Here is a 21,126-nt window from a genome sequence, read left to right as displayed (position 1 = left end):
GGTATATCTGGATCACCCTACCCATTCAACATCCAGTTTATCTAAACCCAACATATACCATTAGATAAGGGGACATCAGGTGCAGTTATAGTTTGTGTTCAGTATATTCACTGCCATTCATTAAGAAACTTCCAGTGGTGAATGTAGCAATATAGGCATTAGTATTAGTGTTGAAAAAATCTGAGTTCAACTAATGATATAAAGATTGAATCCTTTGTCCATATTAAGTACCATGGGGCTCCCGCATAATTATCAGGAGACATAGTAGTGCCATATAAATATACTTATCCAGCACATCGTTGTAATGCGTCTTCCCGTTATAAATAAATGAGTGTAATACATTGTGTGTATGCTTTATGTGTAGAGTTGGAACTGAGCCTTGTTACAGCTGAGCTGCTTTTTCCTTTTATTATTTCCTCCTCACTCTAAAGCCTCTGGATGTCTTGTTATTGCCAATCACATTTCCTCCTGGATAACCAGAGCCCTTTTGATGGCCGGGATGTTTATTTTCTGGTATGTGAGCTGTCTGCTCCTGGAAGTGAGTGGGCTTCAGTCACTGGTGATATCCTGCTGAACTCATTGTGGATGGTTTCCCCAAATGTGGAGGTTTTGGGCATTGTCTAGGCGTGTGCAATGTACACACTGAAAAGTATTAATTTGTTGTAGAAGAGGGTGACCTGTACTCTAACTTTTCCGTGAATATTATTTGCTGACACTTATTCAGGAGTTGGTTTCTGCACAGTGACTGTCCTGCATCTTTAGTCCCTTAAAACGAGAGTATTTCCAACTGCCACAAAAACTTGCTTTGCGTTGTAATAGCATTCTGTTTTCGGTAGGGTAAAATGTGTGCGTCCTTATCTCAGTCTCCCTGTCTGCATGATTCACTCAGATAATTAAAATTGCAAAAAAAAAAATCCTGTTTTTGGGGCACTCTTATGTAAATCTAACAATCAAATAAGTGGATAACGCTTAACTTTTAATAATATTACCCTGAGAGAGCTTTGGAGTTGTACATTTAAAATAAGTAAATAATTGAAATGTCAGTGAATGTGTCATTATGTGAATATTCGCAAAATGTGACAATAGCAAAAATATCTAATCCTTGCTTGTTGGTCAATATATGCCATGAATAAAGAGTTAATTATTTTTGCAATCGTTATTTTGCGTGATACTATTACTAACACATTGGGAGCATCACCAACCCAGTGCCATCAACATTATTGGAAACGGATAGGTCTTAATGTTGGCTCCTTTTTGTTGATCTATTGTTTAAATGTTTCGCTAGTGCAGATTCACACTCTTACAAACTGACCCATTGGGTTACCTGATTGGCCAAACACTGCACTTTAATTGCTTCACATCTATAAACTTATATGGATCTACAGGTTGAGTCTCCCATATCCGAAATGCTCGGGACCACGAGCATTTCGGATTTTGGATTATTCCGGTTTTCGGAATACCTGGGGGGGGGGCCCGGCGGGTGTCACGGGAGGCCCCGGCGTGTGCTGCGGGTGAGTCCGGAATGTGTTGCAGTGGTCCGGCGGGGTTTTTGCGGTGGTCCGGCAGGTGCTACAGGGATCCGGTGGGTGTCGTGAGGGGTCCGACGACTGTGGCGGAAGGGTCCGGCAGGTAAGGAGGAAGGGTCCGGAGGGTGCTGCGGCTGTCACGAGGTGTCCGGCGGGTGCTGCAGCTGTAACGAGGGGTCCGGCAGCTGCCGCTGGGGGTCCGGCGGGTGATGCGGGGGGTGGCCTGGCGTGTGGCCCACGCCGCTAGTCATTGGCCGCTGATACTAGTGACGTCACATATGCACCTAAATATTCCGTTTTTTTGAATATTTCGGTTTTTGGAATAACTGATATGGGAGACTCAACCTGTAATAATTTTACAGTAAAATTTTTAAATTATGGGATAAAATTTAAACCCATTTCCAGAATAGAGGTGTTGTGGTGCAGGTGGTCTGGCTGCTCCCCTGACTCCTTGCCTAGCCAGATAACAGAAATGGCAAGAAAATGAAGCTGGCAGAACTGTAAAGGGGTCTAGGACCCCTAATATACAGAACAACACCTTTCCCTGCTGGTGTCTCTATACCTGATACTTCTCCCCAGCTGGAAGCATTACCCCAGTCCTGTTTTGAGAGAGGATTCTCAATGACAAAATAAAGTTATTTAATCAACCTAAATGAGCAAGTTTATAGATCACTAATATAATTACCCCATTCAAAGGAGCACTGCTTAAGAAAGCTTACTACAATACTATTCAGTATAATTTCATCTGTTACAATGATTCATAATGTGATCCAAAAGACCATGTGATAGAAACAGTTACTCTGCCTAAATGTAACAAAAATGCAACATCAGTTCCTGCTTTTTTTTTTCATCTGTGAAACAATCTGGATTTAAAAAAAATAAAATAAAATATTCGCATAAATTCTCCTGTTTAAGAAATTGCTAAAAAATAATTTTATAAATGTTGCTCCATAGTCGCATATAAGTGGGGAAAAACCAGTCCTAGCATATGCTCTGCAAATGAAGGGAAACCGCAGTCCTAAAGGTGTTTCCTCTGAGTAAGCCTCTCCCGCAGGATGTGTCCTGGTGAGTGTCCCACAGCTGTGACCTAACCTCATGATTGTAACACCATACAGTGCACACCACAGGACCTCATTCAGAGATGGACTGCAACACCCGTGCGATGCAAACCTGTACGCAGCGTTTGTGCACAAAATATGCAAATGTCGCAGCAGTTGGTATTGAGCTGGTCCATAGTTAGACACCCGAGGGGGTCACGGTGCCACCTGGAACCATTCGGTAACTGCTTTCGGCACTCATCGCCTGTTGACAACTGTTTGGCCCCTAAATGATTGGCCCAGTGCCTGCAGAATTTATTAAGTAATTGCTACTAGTGGATTTCAGTCATAATGAGGAATGGGAGATGATCCAGGGGAGGGACCATTTAAGATCTTCCGTATTGACGACTCCTTTTTGGTTTGAGTTCTCTGCTTACACCCCAGTCTTGTTCATGGTGTGAATTTTACAAGCTGTGACTTGGAGAAGAGATCAAGCAGGGTGGTTCTTAGTAATGCCCCCCCTGCTGTTTTATTAGTTAGTGGGATGGTAGGTTTGGAGGGGGATCATGTACAGAGTTGGGAGATGTCCTGTAAGCATGCTTAGCTGTGTGAAATTGTGGTCTCGTCTTCCTGGTGTTTGTGTTTTCCAGTCCTCCTTCTGTACGGTGAATAGTAAGCATTATGAGACCACAGAACTGTGTCCACACTTGGCAGTCCCAGGCTCCACGGTGCTGTAACCATGAATCATTTACTGGAATTTGTGTTGTTCACTTAATGTTGGCTTCAAAGAGGAATTAGATTGGGCTAAACACTGTTTTAACTCTTTTGTCTCTTCAGTGAACCTGACTGTAGTGCGTCCTCTTTGCAATCTTGGTCCCTTTGCTGGGTCACAAACCATTGAACAGAGTATTCCTATACAGTAGCTGTCCACACTACTATATTATAGTTCGCCTGCATTGGCAAGACGCATGTGACTCAGCGTGTCTGGCCATGGGAAAAGTGCCTGCTGCCTGTCCCCAAGGATGGATTGATTGTGTATAGAAATAAGAAAATATAACATAGTTGATGTAGTGTTTATCTTTACTGCCTTACAGCACTGAGGACCTGGGTTCAATTCCCACCAAAGCCCTATAGTGTTCCCTCTAGCTCCGGCGGTGTCACACGCCGGCCTGGAGACCCCAGAATCAGACCCCGTCGCTTACCTGTGCGGGCGCTGACCCGCGCTGTCTTCCGGCTCCCGCGCTGTACGCTGTTGTCCTCTGGAGGGTCCCGCTGCTGTGCTGCTCCCACGCCGGCTCCTGCTCACCGCTGGTCCCCGCTGACTACCTCCAGGAAGCGCTGTCCTCCGGTCCATGGGCGCGGCCATCTTGGATTGCCCATGTGACCCCACTTCCACCAATGAGGAGCCTTCTCCTTCTCTCTCAGCCTGTCAGCTCCCAGTGTCCACTATAAAAGGATCCCCAATGCTCACACAAGTTGCCATTGCAACTAGTTTCTTAGTTTAGCTAAGTAGCCTTCCCACTGCGCTCCAGCCGCTCAGCTACCAACATCTACCCACGGCTATCCAGCCGCTCCACGTAGCCGCTCAGCTACCAACGTCTACCCACGGCTATCCAGCCGCTCCACGTAGCCGCTCAGCTACCAACGTCTACCCACGGCTATCCAGCCGCTCCACGTAGCCACTCAGCTGCCAACGTCTACCCACGGCTATCCAGCCGCTCCACGTAGCCTCTCAGCTACCAACGTCTACCCACGGCTATCCAGCCGCTCCACGTAGCCACTCAGCTACCAACGTCTACCCACGGCTATCCAGCCGCTCCACGTAGCCACTCAGCTACCAACGTCTACCCACGGCTATCCAGCCGCTCCACGTAGCCACTCAGCTACCAACGTCTACCCACGGCTATCCAGCCGCTCCACGTAGCCACTCAGCTACCAACGTCTACCCACGGCTATCCAGCCGCTCCACGTAGCCTCTCAGCTACCAACGTCTACCCACGGCTATCCAGCCGCTCCACGTAGCCACTCAGCTACCAACGTCTACCCACGGCTATCCAGCCGCTCCACGTAGCCACTCAGCTACCAACGTCTACCCACAGCTATCCAGCCGCTCCACGTAGCCACTCAGCTACCAACGTCTACCCACGGCTAACCAGCCGCGCCACATAGCCACTCAGCTACCAACGTCTACCCTAGGCTATCCAGCCGCTCCACGTAGCTTCCTAGCTATCTCGTTACTGCCGCATTCCTCAAACTCCTGTCAGTTCGCTGCACCCTCTCATGCGGAGAAACTTCATTAAGCCAAGCCTCCTCCAGCGAGCGTCTGCGCCAAATAATACAGATCCAAGGCCCAGTCCGGGAACACAGCTCCTAAATTCCACGCTTGTGACAGGCGGGAGGCAGGCCGCTGGAGCTAGAGAGGGCAATCTTGTGCGCGCTCCTGGAGGGTAGGGTGCTTTTTGCCCTCCAGAAGGAGGCCAGGGCGCCGCGCCCCGCTAAAACAGCCTAGCAGGAACGCTAGCCCTAGATGTGCGACTTTTGTATATTTTCCCCATATTTGTGTGGGTATTCTCCAACAATCCAAAAACATACTGGTAGGTAATTGGGTTCCAACTAAAAATAATGATCTCTAGTGTATATGTATGTGTGTATACGGTATGCGGTCATAATGCTGACAGTCCGGATGACGGTGCTTAGAATGCTGGGGCTGGAATCCCGACACCGGCATGCTGCCCGCTGGCATCCCGATGGTAAGTACTGGGGTTTGGGGGAGGGTTAGGTTTAGGGTGTGGGGGGGGGGGGGGGCTTCGGAGTTAGGTTTAGGCAGCAGGGAGGGGTAGGGACAGGGGGAGGGTTAGGATACTTATGACAGGTGTCTGTATTCTAACCCTGTTGGGTTTCTGAGCGCCGGCATCCTGTGCACAATGCATGTGTAGCGTTCCCGCTAGGTTGTTTTAGTGGGGTGCTGCACCACGCCATGCTCTATTTCTGAAGGGTGGAAAGCACCCTGCCCTACAGCGCGGCGTGCCGCTGAAACAGCCTGCGGGTTCTGTGCTCCACCCGTGGGCCGCAGTGTCCTGCGGGTGGGGAAACCGGCGCAGCAGCGGTCACCGCCGGTGAATTGATGCCGGGTGCATGCGCCCAGCATCCCTTCAGTTACAGCTCTGCTTGGGGGCTGCCCGGCATGTCCGTAAGTGACGGGAACGCCCCCAAGAGTGATGAAAAGGGGAGGTGTAATAAAGACACACCCCTTTTCATCAGCCACGCCCTTTTGCAAGCGCGCACACTTTCGGTGCGCGCAGATGTGCCCTAGCTCTAGGTCCGGCGCCATGCCTGCCGCCGGACCTAGAGTGAACACTACATGTGTACATGTGATAAGGGATATAGGGCCTGATTAAGAGTTGTACACAAACCCATTGGTTTGCTTAGAACTTGATGTGTGTGGGTCTGTGCTGCACATATGCAGATTTCCTTCTGCGAACTCGCTAACAGTGCCTGGACGCATTGGCCTGATTGACAGGCTGTGGCTATTTGGGAGCAGCGTCATGCAGGGCCTTCAGCTGCGAGGAACCACTGGCTATCCTAAGTAATTTGCGTGAACATCGGTCATCTGCGTAACCCTCAGAGAGTGATCTGATGCTGCTTCTTTGGACGCGGCAGTGGATCACAAAACCCGGCAGGAGGAGTCTATTACACAAGACGCCTCTTATTGCACAGCGTACACGGAGGCTGTGATATAGCATACCACTCTGAAGATTGTAGGCTTCACTGGGACAGGAACCGATGAGAATGGGCAAATATATCTGTAAAGCACTGCGTATGTGTGCGCTATATAAATAACTCAATAAATAAAAAGATAAACATCAGAGCTGTTTAAAACCTTTTAACCAAAAAACAAATTGCCTGGACTCCTAACATTATGACATGTATGTAACGCCACTGAAAAATAATGTGCCCAGTTTAAGACATGACGGGCAAAGCTTAGTAACCTAACACTTGTTTGTGAAATGGGATTTCTGCCTGCAATCGCTTATCGAAATTGTATTCCGTGCACATCAGTCTCACCCATTTGTAGTAAAAGCTGTGCCACACCATCTGATCTGGTGGTAAGTCCCCTAACGCCTATCCCTAGTTCCTCCCCCCTCCGCAGCCTAACCCTAATGTTGGCATTCTGCAGAATCTCGCCATTTCGACCTTGTGAGCAAGTTGACATTATTATTATTATTATTATTATTATTATTATTATTATTATTATAGCCTTTATTTATGTGGAGCCACAAGTGTTGCACAGCGTCTTACAAAGTACATAAACAAGTAAGTCAACAAGAAACCAGTGACTTAAGCTGGGCACACGCCTAAAAGCTATATCTGCAGATGATGGTGGTTCATACACAATGAACATAAATCATCTGGCCGGGGGTCGCATCACGCCCCCCTCCCCGCTGCCTCTGCAGCAAAGGGTACTGGTGGCTGGCTCACCGCCCGCACACACAGCACGATGAACAGATATTTCTGCCATTGGCTGTGCAGCACAGCCGGCGCGATATGTGTGAACGACATCGTTCAGACCTATTGCTGGTATACACTGACCGATGCACACACGATATATTGGCAGATCAATAGATCTGCCAGTGTGTACCCAGCATTACAGTACAATACAATCTACAGAGGACTGGGGAAGAGGATATCTAGGGAGGATTCTGCACAGGACTTCAATACATGTATAACCAAAACCAACATCCAAGAGGTAAAAATCTTCCTTTTAGTGTATATTTAGTTGGTGGTGCTCCCTGGAGTCAAAGGAATAGTCAAATGCGCAAAAAAAAAATAATAATTCTTGCAGAGGCAAGTAAAGACGGCTTTTGTGGGGCAATCTTGTAATTTAGTAAATTCGTATGAAATGGTGATTATGTTCAAATATTAAAATATTTGGGAGAAAAGTATCTATTAGCACAGAGTCCAACATGGACCCTCCAGACCAATTTGATTGGGCAAATATTGCATGGGTAATCCTCAGGTCAAAATATTAAATACTTAGTGCAATATATTTAAAAAAAAAAAGAGCAATTGCCTCCAGTCACAGACAATTAGTGGTTATGCCTTCAAATATTCGGAACTTAGGATTATCATAGTGTAACTATACATCTTTTGATCAACAAAATCATTACATGCTAAAAAAAATAAATGTCACAATAAATGCCATTGTAAATAAATGGTAGAATAGTATCAGACACAATCCCTGCTTGACATCAGGATAATTCTGTCGCCATTAATCATGCAATTCAAATATTAATCACTTTGAGGATGCAGCATTTATCGTCATAATACATGAGGTGCTCAGTATTACCCTCAAAATCATTTTCAAGTAGTTACCAGTTTGTGCAATACTGAAGTTTGAGTGGATAGACCAAAGTGAGACTTTGGGAGGTTCCATTTTTGTGAACAAGCTCCAGGGCGAAACGCGCGTCGAGTACTTCTGGCCGGGTGAGCTGATCGGCACCTGTTCCCAACACCACACTGAACCTGACTGACCTGCTCAGGCAGGGTCAGGAGTGAACCATACCACGGCTACACCGAGTCTTGCGCCCAGCTAGGCCAGCTGACTGCCCCACACGCTCCTGGCACTAGCTGATCTGACACAGTCAGTAGGAAGTAACATCACGGGCACAGTTAAGCTGACCTGGAATTCCTATATCCAGCACAGAATATAATATTTTAATGAGTGTACTAATAATAATTTATATTTTAATATAATCATCATTTCATACGAATTTACAAGAGTGCCCCACAAAGTCTTTACTTGCCTCTGCGAGAATTTTTTTTTTTGGGGGCGTATATGACAGGACAATATAATGCAGGACAAGGACATGGTTTATACACATTACTGCATTAGCAATTATGTCACTCAAATAAGCATCAGGGAGTCAGCAACCAGGTGTTAGGTGCCCTTGTGGGGAGTGAGGAGTAGATGTAAGTAAGGAGAAGCACAGTAATCATTACTGTCATGGTGACAGCATCCCATACTCCATCCACATTCATGTGTAGTTACACATCTCTATTCCTTAATGTTGCAGCAATCGTATGCTAGGTACAACCACTTGTGTAGTTGTGGTTCTTTAAGAAGATATTAGTTATCTCTGTGCACTAATCTCTGGCATTATTACAACACACTACACTGAGGTCTAGGAATTCTTCAAGTCTGTTTATAGTTGTGAAATCACACATCTGAGGGATCTGTAAACCATTCCATTACTGTGTATCCTGCTTTCCTGCCCTTCTGTCCCAGCTGGAATTGCATTTACTTCAATTCGCAAAGGTCAAAATTGCTCAATCTCTTGGTCTTGTAGTGTTACCGCTGTCATAAGGAGGATGTGAGCATTAATTGCTATCATAGCAATACTGGGGGCGGATTTCCCTAAATGACATCGTATTTCTTCAGGTCATGGGTAAAAAAGTGACACGTTTTTTGATTTCTGTAAAAATAGAAGAGGAAATGGACTCTAAAAAAATATATATCAGTGATCGTGCTGAGCCCAAAAAAATATGGGTCCCAGGGACCCCTTAGTGTACCTGACCTCTTCTGGGTCCCATCCAAATTAAGGTTTTCTGTAAATCTAAGGCCCTCATTCAGAGCCGTACGCTCTGAGCAGAGCGCACGCTCTGAATGAGGGCCGCCCTCCATAATTCTGGAGCGTCCTCCTGGACGCTCGTATAGCTGTGGGTCACCACCCACAGCCTATACAAGCATGCAGTTTGATGGCCGCGATGGTCGTGACCATCGCGACCATCGAAACTGCAAGCCGGAGCCTGCGGTTGAGGTTTTCAACCGCAAGGCCCGGAGTGATTTTGGCTCTATCAGAGCCAAAATCACTCCCACTGACATCACTAGTGATGTCAGTGGGCCGGCTTCTGACAGTAGGTGTTCCCTTGGGAACGCCCCCGTCAGGGAGGCACGCCCACCAAAGGGGGCGTGCTGTCAATCAACATCGACAGCACGCCCCCTTTGATCAGACACAACGAGCGAAGGACTTTCCTTCGCTCGTCGCGTCTGGCGCACGACGGAGCTCCCGCCGTCGTACGCATGCGCAGTGCACAACATCGACCCACTTGCGAGTGGACAGCCGCTTGCGAGTGGGTCTGAATCAGGCCCTAAGAACTTAGCAGCTACATCCCATGAACCATGTAGCAGATGACATTGGCCCTGGTAAGATAAAAACACACACCCCTCATGAAGAGAAGCGCACGCGTTGGCCCCCTCATGAAGAGAAGCGCACGCGTTGGCCCCCTCATGAAGAGAAGCGCACGCGTTGGCCCCCTCATGAAGAGAAGCGCACGCGTTGGCCCCGATAGGATAAAAAAATACAAACACATTGATTCACATTCCTTGCACTGCAGCCTGCCTTGCTGTGGCACTGCATCACTGTAGCAGGAGGCAACATGTAGCGCGGGCTGGGGCAGTGCCACACATGGGGGGGGCTTGTAATAAAATCTCTCTCTCCCCCCGTATATTGCGCCCGCAGCAGTGACTTCAGATTGGCTGGCTGTCATTACAGTGCGCCGGCTGCGGTGAGCTCCGTTGGCTCTGCAGTACTTCGTGCATCGGTGCGGTGAGCAGTCTCTGGACATTCCCTGCTCACCACACTGAGCTCCGCATGGCCGCCGCGCTGTAATGACAGGCAGCCAATCTGATGTCACAAATTACACTCCATGCTGCCGTGCCGGCGAGTATGGACAGCCGCCCAGCAGCCGTCTGGCAACTCCCCCTCCCGAGGTGCAAACATAATAAGCTGGCCTCCCAAACACTCCTGGCGGCCTGGTGTGTGGGTCCCGGCGGCTGCACTATAGCACACTTGTACAACCGCTCTTCCTCTAGCTGTCCCCCAGCACCAGTTGCCCACTCCTAATTAAACCGCTGCTTGTCCGCTTACTTACTGGAGGATGTATTCACTTCGGGTGCAGGGGCCATCGTCATCACGCCAGTCCCTGTGGTGCAGCAGCATGACACTAAGGGGGCACCAAAGAGGTTCGCCTGCTTTTTATTGCCGACAGCCAATCAATCATTTAATGGGGAGGCCGGGATTGGCCACAGCGGAGCGTGTCCCTAGAGACAAACCCATTCCCAAAAAGTGAGTCCCCGGTCCTCAATACCGGGTAAAATCCGCGCTATAGCATGTATTTGTGATCACTGATATATTAGCAACTCTTATCAGTTTGTGAAATATCCTCCTTATAAAGCCCTAGAAAATGACTGTTTCACTGACAAATTGAGCGTCCGTTGTGGGAAGTCAGAAACGTTAGTGTTCATTACAGCTTAGGCCCAAGCCTAAGTACTAAGGAAAGCTTCTCTATATCCTGAACCATGAAAGATGCAGAGGGTGCAAACCCTACTAGGACTTGGCGCCACCTCACCCTGTGCCCAAATGACCGCATTGATCACCTGATTACCTTCTGGGGTATAAAGTTGTCACGATCCACTCCATGTACAGAACCGTGTAATATGTCGGCGCTTTGTACCTAAAAGAAGAATAATAATTGTGTATGTCAATGTATAATGTTTTCACAGTCCCCAATATTTGAAACTTGCTGGAAACCTTTATTTATTTATTTATTTTTAAATCAAATGGCTCGGGGAGATTACTTTATGTGGTAAAGAACTGCTAATCCTAAAGCGGGGTATATCCATTTAGCGATTTAGCCAAGCGATTGCACGATAACGACATCGTTATCGTGCAATCGCTTGCAAATCGGGCATGTTTTGGTCGGAAGCGACCAGCGATGCGAGTGCCCGCTGGTCGCTTCTGACATCTGACATCGCCCGTACATGCTGGTCAACCTGACGATCTCGTCAGGTTCAGCATGTGCGGGGATGAGGGATGTGCCTAGACTAAACGAGTGAACGTTCAGTCCCGGCACATCACTAGCTATACAAACGAGAGCACGATTGCAATGTCGTAATCGTGCTCTCGTTTGTATATCTACAAGTGGATACCCGCCTTAAAGATGCATACACACAACGATTTTTTAATGATTATCGTTAAACTATATCGTTTAACGATAATCGTTTGAAAAAATCGTTCACTTTCTGAGTCAAACGATGAACGATTATCGTTCATGCGCGTTCACGTTTGTAGTTCAGTCAGACTTGTCAACTCAACAATTTTCATCAAATTAATATGCAAAAATCGTTTGTAGTTCAAAAAAATCGTTCTTTACTCTTTAAAAATCTGACAGATAATAGTTTGTAACAAAATCGTTGTGTGTGTGTGTGTGTGTATGCAGCTTTACAGCCAAGATGTCTCTTAGGCAAGAACAGTAGCCATACCATTCAGAAATGGATGTGAGCCTTCTATAGCTGGAGATATGAGCTGTACATCACACTTAGGTGTCTGTACTATGCACAGCATTGATGAGCATTCCTCTCAGCCAGCCTGAGCTGTTACCTGATAATAATCTCTTTACTTCGGTCTCTAAATGTATAGCTATAATCTGAATGCCTCTCGTTTTAGAATCGCTTTGTAACTTGGGTTAATGGTACATTAGATGACTGCACATCTGGAAAAGGGCTCATCTGAAGCTGGGTACATATTGATATATCGCCCGTTCCATTGAAGTGTGATATATCTATGGTGCATCGCTGGGTGTGTACAGCGGATAGGTCTATTAACAATGTCGTTCAGACATATCCAGGTCTGCTGTACAGCACAGCAGACGGGCGATATATCTGAAAGGTATATCTGTCATCTGCTGGTGTGTACGGACGACATGCCGATTGCCCGTACACACACTGCAGGCATCCGGCGGTGATTGACAGCTCAACTGGGTGTGCAAATTTAAATAACATCAGACAGACGATTGGTAAGTATGTATACACTTGCCAGTCGTCAGATACGATGGCCACGTCAACAGTGTACCCAGTAAATATGGAGTCATATGAAGGTTTCTTGTGTTAAAGGGGTACAGTTCCATTACATAGATTAACGCACAGGTTCTCAAACTCTGTTCTCAGGACCTCAGACAGTGCATGTTTTCCAGGTCTCCTCACAGAATCAGAAGTGAAACAATTAGCTCAACCTGTGGGTCATTTAAAATGTCAGTGAGTGATGAATACACCTGTGCACCTGCTAGGTGACCTGGAAAACGTGAACTGTTTGGGGGTCCTGAGGACAGAGTTTGAGAACCACTGCATTAAAGAAGGTAACATTTTCTGCAGCGGATATTACCCATCTCCAGTCCAGATAATCGGATGAAAGGCAGCATTTGTAGTTTAGTGGAATAAAGTTAATTTATGTAGTAGTTTGTGTTGGGGGTAGAGAGCCTGCAGCCTAGAACTTTGCCTGTGTCAGTGTCTCTGCATATTGAATTTGAATATTGCCAAATTGACGTGTTCTTAAATAAGCCTTGCTATGTTCTACCCAAAATCCTGTGACGATGCGCGTTCATATGCAAAAACCAGGCATTTTGATGTATTTATGAAAGGGGTATTAAATATTAATGTATTTACACTCTGCAATATTAGCCCTGACAAGTCAATTTGTCTTTGTGTAACTGGTAAAGTGTCATGTATTTGTGGTTTTATAGGTGTTTTGTACTATACGACTGTACTAGTAAGCTGCATTTAAATGCCTCCCAATTGGATTTACTACAACACCCCTAAACACAATGCTCTTGAGGGTGAAGATGTCTTTATTTTTCCTTCTCTAGGTTGCTCTTCATTTTAAAAATGCTGTTAAAAACCAGTCAACCCCTTCTAGAATGTGACTCAAACTGATATATAGATCTATCTATCTATCATGCAATACATAAAGCAATGCACATGTGCCACATCACTATTTTTGCCTCTTGCATTGAAGATTATAAGGTTTGGCAAAATTTATTCTTTTTTTTTTTTTTGGTAAGATGAAGATTATTATTCTGCTTTATTTATATGGCGCCACAAGTGGTCTGTAGCACCTCACAGAAGCAGTGTTGTACACAGACTTACAGTACAAAAAAAATGCTAAACATGGCATACAAACTTACATAACCTTGCTGGACAGGCAAGTCATAACTACAGAAGTAGCACCAGCTGTACCCACAGGTTTGGTGTCGTCATTGGCTTTGGGTAGGAGATGATGGTAAATAATGAAGGGAAAAGCACATGACTGAATTGGGTCCTTCTCCTGAGAACTCGCAATCTGAGGGGGGGCGGCAGCGGTGGCAAACGCAGGATTTCTAGAGGGGGGTTTCCAAATGCTTGATATTAGAGTGAGTGTGGCCAGTCCATGAAGAGGGTATAATTAGCACTTATCCAGCTTTAATATGCGTCATACAAAGCATGTACCAGCATGTACAGGACCAGCGGTCACAGTAAGCCATTAGATGCGGCTGTAGGACCATCCTGCCTGAGCTGAATGCATTTATTTTAGATGTGGGCACCATTCCAGAGTATTAGAGCAAGACCGAGAGTCTGGAGCAGCAGAATAACCCAGCACTGCCCTGGACATATATGTACATTTTGGGCTCTATAGCAGCACATCACTAACAGTGAATGTTGTCCAGATCTCCTAGTTGATGCACAGGTTATTTCTTACTAGCGGATACTGTACATGTTAAAAGATCCACAGGTAGTGATAATTATTCTATTTATGATACTGAGATTAACATGCTCCACTTGTAAAATTCTATTATATTACTATTTCTATTGTGGTCGTAATGTGGGATGGGGAGGGTGGTTTCCAGGCAGACGGAAACCCCCCCCCCCCCCCCCGCGTTTGCCTATGAGCGGCAGACAAACAGGGGTGACATGGCGGAGAGAGTGAACAGGGAGGGTAATGCAGTGGGTTAGGATGAGAGCTGGAAGGCGTAACTGGGTTTTGAGACCGTTTGAAGGGTCTCGGCTACTGTTCTGTGTCTGTGTGTTGGAGTCGCTGACCTGCTGTTCTCTCTCCTTGGACAGTGCACCATGCTAGGGCCGTGGAGGTGTATGTGCCGGAGGAGGTGTCCGTTGAGAATGGCACACATGTCAAGCTGTCCTGCACTTTCAAATCAACAGAGGGGACCGTCACCAAAGTATCTGCCACATGGAGCTACACAGGGGAGGTTTCTGGGTCCAAAAAAATCACAGTAAGTTTACATAGTTTTAATATACAGAACTGTGCAACAGTTTTAGGCAAGTGTGGAAAAAATGCTGCAAAGTAATGGTGCGTACACACGGTACGACTTTTATGAGCGATTTGAACTTTTTCGTTCATAGCGTTTACTTTTTTGCAGTCACCAACCTGACCACGACCAATGATGCGTGTTCCCACATGAACGATAACCATATCTATGCATGCAGGCCAACTTGGGCGATTTTGTAAAGATTTGCCTGTAAAAAGATAGCTTCACTGAAATATCTATCATAGATATCTATAGCTACCCATCCACTAGAAGACAGGCAAAAGACGGCACGATTACGACATTGTAATCGTGCCATCGTTTGTCAGTCTGTGATGTGTCTACACTAAACGAGCAGTCGTTCGGAACATCAATCATCTGCAATCATGCTGAACCTGATATTATCGTCAGGTTGTGCAGCATATTTGCCCGATGATAGATGTCTAAACGACCAGCGGGAGCGCGCATCGCTGGTCGTTTTAGACATTTTTGAAAACGATTGACCGATATTATTATGGTTCAATCGCTCAGTTTTATCTTCTAGTGGATGGGCACCTTATCAGTGTGTACAACCAAAATCGTTTGACCTGCACTACAGAAAGTTGGAGGGAAATCTATCAACGATATCTGTGGTTCAAGTTGTTCCGTGTGTATGCAGCATAAGAATGCTTTCAACAGTAGAAGTGTTAATGGTTTCTATCCGTTAATAAAATGCAAAGATAATGTACAGAAGAGAAATCTAAACCAAATCAATATTTGGTGTGACCGCCCTTTTCCCTCAAATCAGCATCAATTCTTCTAGGTACACTTGCACGCAGTTTTTGAAGGAACTCTGAGGGAGGTTGTTCCAAGCATCTTGGAAAACTAACCACAGATCTTCTGTGTCTTATACGTTTGCTCAAATCCTTCTGTCTCCATGTAATCCCAGACAGACTCGATGATGTTGAGATCAGGGCTCTGTAGAAGCCATATCATCACTTCCAGGACTCCTTTTTCTTTACGCTGAAGATACTTCTTAATGACATTGGCTGTATGTTTGGGGTCGTTGTCCTGCTGCAGAATAAATTTGGAGCCAATAAGACACTTTCCAGCTCTTCAGCAAACAAACTGCCTTCTGTTACAGCCAAATATTTCAAATTTTGACTCCTCAGTCCAGAGCACCTGCTGCCATATTTCTGCACCACAGTTCCTATGTTTTTGTGCATAGTTGAGTCCCTTGGCGTTGTTTGAACGTTGACGTTATGGCTTTTTGGCCGCAATTCTTCCATGAAGACCACTTCTGGCCAGACTTCTCCGAACAGTAGATGGATGTACCTGGGTGCCACTGGTTTCTGCCAGTTCTGAGCTCTTGGCACTGCTGGACATCTTCCAATTTTGCAGGGAAGGAAGCATAATGTCTTTCATCTGATGTACTAAGTTTCCTTGGCCGACCACTGCATCTATGGTCCTCTACGTTGCCTGTTTCTTTGTGCTTCTTCAAAAGAGCTTGAAAAACACATCCTGAAACCCCAGTCTGCTTTGAAATCTTTGCCTGGGAGAGACTTTGCTGATGCAGTATAACTAAATTGTGTTGCTGTGCTCAGTCTTGCCGTGGTGTATGACCTGTGACATGAAACTGTCTTCCACAATCTCATCTTTGTAGCAGAGTTTGGCTGTTCCTCACCCAGTTTTAAGCCTCCTACACAGCTGTTTCTGTTAATGACTGTTTCAACCTACATATGAAAATGATGATCTTTATCACCTGTTTGGTATGATTGGTTAATCAAACACCGGACTATAATCCTACAAAATCCCTGACTTTGTGCAAGTGTACCTAGAAGAATTGATGCTGTTTTGAAGGCAAAGGGAGGTCACACCAAATATTGATTTGGTTTAGATTTCTCTTCTGTTCAGTCACTTTGCATTTTATTAACTGATCATATAAATAAACTATTAACACTTCTACTGTTGAAAGCATTCTTACTTTACAGCATTTTTTCCACACCTGACTAAAACTTTTGTACAGTATTGTTTATTTTTAGATATTCATTTTTTAACAGCGCTCTCCATTGCACAATTTGTTTGTCCAGAGTAATTTTGCTGTGGCAGTAATACTGGTGGCCTGTGTATGGGGGTACTGCTGGATATGATTTACAATAAAAATAAATTGGGAAACTTACTGTGGTTAATCTGTATTTTTACGTTTTTTTTTAATCAGAACTGTATTTCAGCATTACTAAGTAAACTGTGTCTCCCCTGTTCTCTTTAGATTTTCCATTATGCTACTGGGACGCCCTACCCGGGGAAGTTCACCCACTTTAAAGACCGGATCACCTGGGCTGGGGACCTCAATAAGAGAGATGTATCCATCAAGATAGACAAGATAGATTTTAAGGACAATGGCACCTATTCCTGTCGCGTCCACAACCCACCTGACATTGAGGGGTTTGACAAGGACATAAAACTGCGGGTTGTGGAGAAAGGTGAGTGATCGTCGATAAGGAAATAATTCTCTTTATTCTCAGATCATACGGAAACGCTGCATGTGGCATACGCATGTCTGTGTCATACAAGAGAATGCAGCCTGTCAAGTCAATAAGGAACCAGTGACCACACAGAGGGCCTGATTCTGACCCGCTCGCGAGCGCTGGCAAGTGGGTCGATGGTGGCCCAGTGCGCATGCACGTGACAGTCTGCTCCGTCGTGCGCATTCGCGAGGGGCAAACCGTCGCTCCGGGTCTCGTACCAACGGGGGCGTGCTGTCGATGTTGAGTGACAGCATGCCCCCTTTGGTGGGCGTGCTGGGGGCGTGGCTGCCCAGACGGAGGCGTTCCCATGGGAACGCCTACCGTCTGGGGCCGGCCCCACTGACATCACAAGTGATGTTGGTGGGAGTGCTTTCGGCTCTGTTTGAGCTGAAAGCACTCCAGGGCTTGCAGCAGCGAGACCCTACCACAAAGGTCTCGTCGCAAGCCCGATGGTCGCGATGGTCTTGACCATCGCGACCATCTTCCTGGCTGCTCGCTATAGCTGTGGGTGGTCACCCACAGCTATACGAGTGGCCAGGAGGCCGCTCTAAAAATCAAGAAGGACGGCCCTGATTCAGAGCGTCCGGCTCTGAATCAGGGACTGAGACCCTACTTTCTGTAGTGATTGGCTGCAACAATATGTATATTGTTTGAGGTCTTTTTGGGTCCGTTGCCGCCGCTAGTCTTAATATTTTAACAATTTATTAAAATAAATATTTACAAATGAAGATTTACAGAGCGGTTAGTTATCCATTGGTTTAATATGCAAATTATATTTAATTTGAAGTAATTAATTTGGTATCACTATATAAATCTGAAGGCAAATTTCAATTGAAGGAAAAAAAAAACCTTCAAAAAAGCAAACCCCCCCCCCACCCCCCTAGCTGAGTTGTTTCTGATCATTTAAACCACACAAACATTAGTTAATAATTCATAGGTTATAAAAATCAAGAGGAAGTGATTTAGCACTTTTGTACATGGTGGTGTGGCTTTATAATATAAAGTATTCATCCCAGTGTTTGTCCTAATGACATAAGTGTGGCTTCCCCTATGCACGGTGCAGTAATTCTCTCTCCAGTGTCAGGCTGGTAAGTATCGTCCAGTTGTGTGATTGGTACATTACTGGCTCCTTTTATCTGTGCGTGCACTATTTACATTACATTCCTATTTTTATACTGTGGGGGAGTAATCTTGCACTCGTGGCTGTGACACATCCCAATAATGGAGCGTACACACGGTCAGATTTGTCAGACTTGTCAGATTTGTCAGATGAACGATTGAACGATTAAACGATCTGAACGATTTGAACGATTTGACCAAAGTTTTGAACGATTTGAACGATTGAACGATTTTTGACTGCATTAAAATGAATGGAATCGTCCAAGTCTGACTGCAAACCCATCAGATGTCAGATATCGTTATCTGACAAACGGGAACGCGCATCGTTGATCGTCCATCGTTCAGGCATGTCAGATATGAACGATTTTCCTTCAGATATGAACGACTGAACGATTTTTAAATCGTTATCGTCCATATCTGAAGAAAAAATCTGATCGTGTGTATGCACCATAAGGATTAGCCCTGTACATGATGCTGGGATTTAAGTGGTATGTTCTTAATTACTCCTCTCTCCACCTATTTTTCCAGCTGGAGCTCAAACTGGGCTCGTTGTAATGCCAATAGATTTAAGCACACTATGTCCCCCAGGTTAATAGACCTTTTAAGTAATTGAAAATGTACTGAGGATCTTTGGGCCTGATTCAGACCCACTCGCAAGCGGCTGTCCGCTCGCAAGTGGGTCGATGGTGTGCACTGCGCATGCGCACGACGGAGGGAGCTCCGTCGTGCGCATGCGCCAGACGCGACGAGCGAAGGACTTTCCTTCGCTCGTTGTGTCTGATCAAAGGGGGCGTGCTGTCGATGTTGATTGACAGCACGCCCCCTTTGGTGGGCGTGCCGGGGGCGTTCCCGAGGGAACGCCTACCGTCAGAAGCCGGCCCACTGACATCACTAGTGATGTCAGTGGGAGTGATTTTGGCTCTGATAGAGCCAAAATCACTCCGGGCCTTGCGGTTGAGAAACTCAACCGCAGGCTCCGGCTCGCAGTCGCGATGGTCAAGACCATCGCGGCCATCAACCTGCACGCTCGTATAGGCTGTGGGTGGTGACCCACAGCTATACGAGCGTCCAGGAGGACGCTCCATAATTATGGAGGACGGCCCTCATTCAGAGCGTGCGCTCTGCTCAGAGCGTCCGGCTCTGAATGAGGGCCTTTGTCCGTTATTACAGAGATGACCTCATACACCTAGTCTCAATACTCCGTGCTGCACGAAACGGCAGGCGTGAGTGAATCGCCAGGCCCTGTGCGTCTTTTTTTTTTTTTTTTTTCCGGAAATGCGCCCTAGTCGCAAACGAATGAGACAAACTGCTTCACAAGACTACATTGATTAATTTGATATATGTATTATTAATCACTGTTCCAACAAGCACAGCAACTGGCTGCTTTCCCAGCAAAGCCCGAGGAGGAGTGTAAGCTCACATGAGCACATACCCACGTATGAGGACACCTTGGGTTTTCCAGAATCTTGCTAATTGTCAGCCTGTATATGGTATGGCTTAGCAAAATACTCCTGAGGAATTGTATATTTAAAAACGTCTCACTGTGGTGCCAGCAAAAGCTAAGATTGTTTCCAATATGTGGTATTCTTTATTAGCATTCATTTAGTGCATGGGTTCTTGGCTCCAGTACTCAAATACACACCTCCCCCTCCCTCTCCCAAAATGGTCATGTTTTTTGGATTTCTTTAGTCATGCAAAGGTGAATTGATTGATTTCCCACCTGCTTCCACAGACAGAAATCTTGAAAACTTGACATGTTTGGGGGGTACTTGAGGTCTGGACATGAGAACCATTGGTTTAGAGAACCCTAATGAAGCAGTGAGCTGACACATTGCATGTGACCGGCACTTGTGGCTTTTGTCTTCCAGGGAATCTCCCAGTGTCCAATGTGCCGTTCTTGGTTGGTATAATATGTGCAGCTATTGGCGGCATCCTGCTCATTACCATCATTGTGTCTGCAGTGGTGATCACAAGGAAGAAAAGGTCTAGGAAGGATTACTCTGGGTAAGGCGCTGTCTTGAATTATTTAGTATTGCGCCCCTCTCTCATAGCTAATCACAAACTACACAGACCTATAGCAGTGTTCACTTCTGTAAAGGGAATGGCGTACCCTGTAATACTAGCTGGGCGCTTTATATTTACAATGGATACCTCTGCAGATATTTTATCATTTGTCTATGAATAATAACCTTTTCACGTAAACGGCTAATGTTGTAAAGTATTGGGATTAATTTATACAAATACGTTCTTGTTCCTGCTTTGCGTCCTTAAAGGGGTGGAGGGCAGAACAGTGCTGCCTGCGTGGGGGTCATTCTTGTCTTTGGTAAACCAAACCTTAGACCAGGGGTGGGCTATAAGCGCCCTCCCCCAGCTGTTGTACAACTACACATCCCAGCATGTCTGGCAGTTTTACTATTTGGCCATGCTAAAACTGTTGCACGGTATGCTGGGATGTGTAGTTCATCAGCTGCTGGAGGGCTGGTTATTGCCCACCCCTGCCTTAGACCATAATGGACGATATTTGAGCATGCCTGTATTTCTTGGTGCTGAGATTTGCAGGGCGCCCTATGTGAGCAGCAATGATTACTAGTCCTATTTTATATTTGCCTCTATGTATTATGGTGCATACACACTGTCAGATTTTAAATATCGTTCAATCGTTCATATCTGAAAGAAAATCTGACGTGAGCCTGCAACGATGAACGATGCGCGTTCCCGCTTGTCAGATTAACGATATCTGACATCTGATGTGTTTGGAATCGTCCAAATCTGACCGCATTAATTTTAATAGTCTAAAATCAA

General features: G+C 46.0%; 1 protein-coding gene across 1 annotated transcript in view; it reads left to right on the top strand.

The window, feature by feature from the left end:
• The window catches only part of MPZL1 (myelin protein zero like 1), a 50,565-nt gene that overhangs the window by 1,513 nt on the left and 27,926 nt on the right, over window positions 1–21,126 (top strand). Inside the window, exons 2-4 of the mRNA XM_088464992.1 lie at window positions 14,499–14,665; window positions 16,947–17,160; window positions 20,193–20,328. Of these exons, the coding sequence (XP_088321118.1) occupies window positions 14,499–14,665; window positions 16,947–17,160; window positions 20,193–20,328 (517 nt within the window). The remainder of the gene's footprint in view (window positions 1–14,498; window positions 14,666–16,946; window positions 17,161–20,192; window positions 20,329–21,126) is intronic.

This window comes from Taudactylus pleione, unplaced genomic scaffold (assembly GCF_031769625.1).
Source record: "Taudactylus pleione unplaced genomic scaffold, aTauple2 ptg001784l, whole genome shotgun sequence".
Taxonomy (NCBI): domain Eukaryota; kingdom Metazoa; phylum Chordata; class Amphibia; order Anura; family Myobatrachidae; genus Taudactylus; species Taudactylus pleione.
The sequence above is the reverse complement of the archived record's forward strand: the minus strand, read 5'-3'. Positions and strand labels throughout refer to the sequence as shown.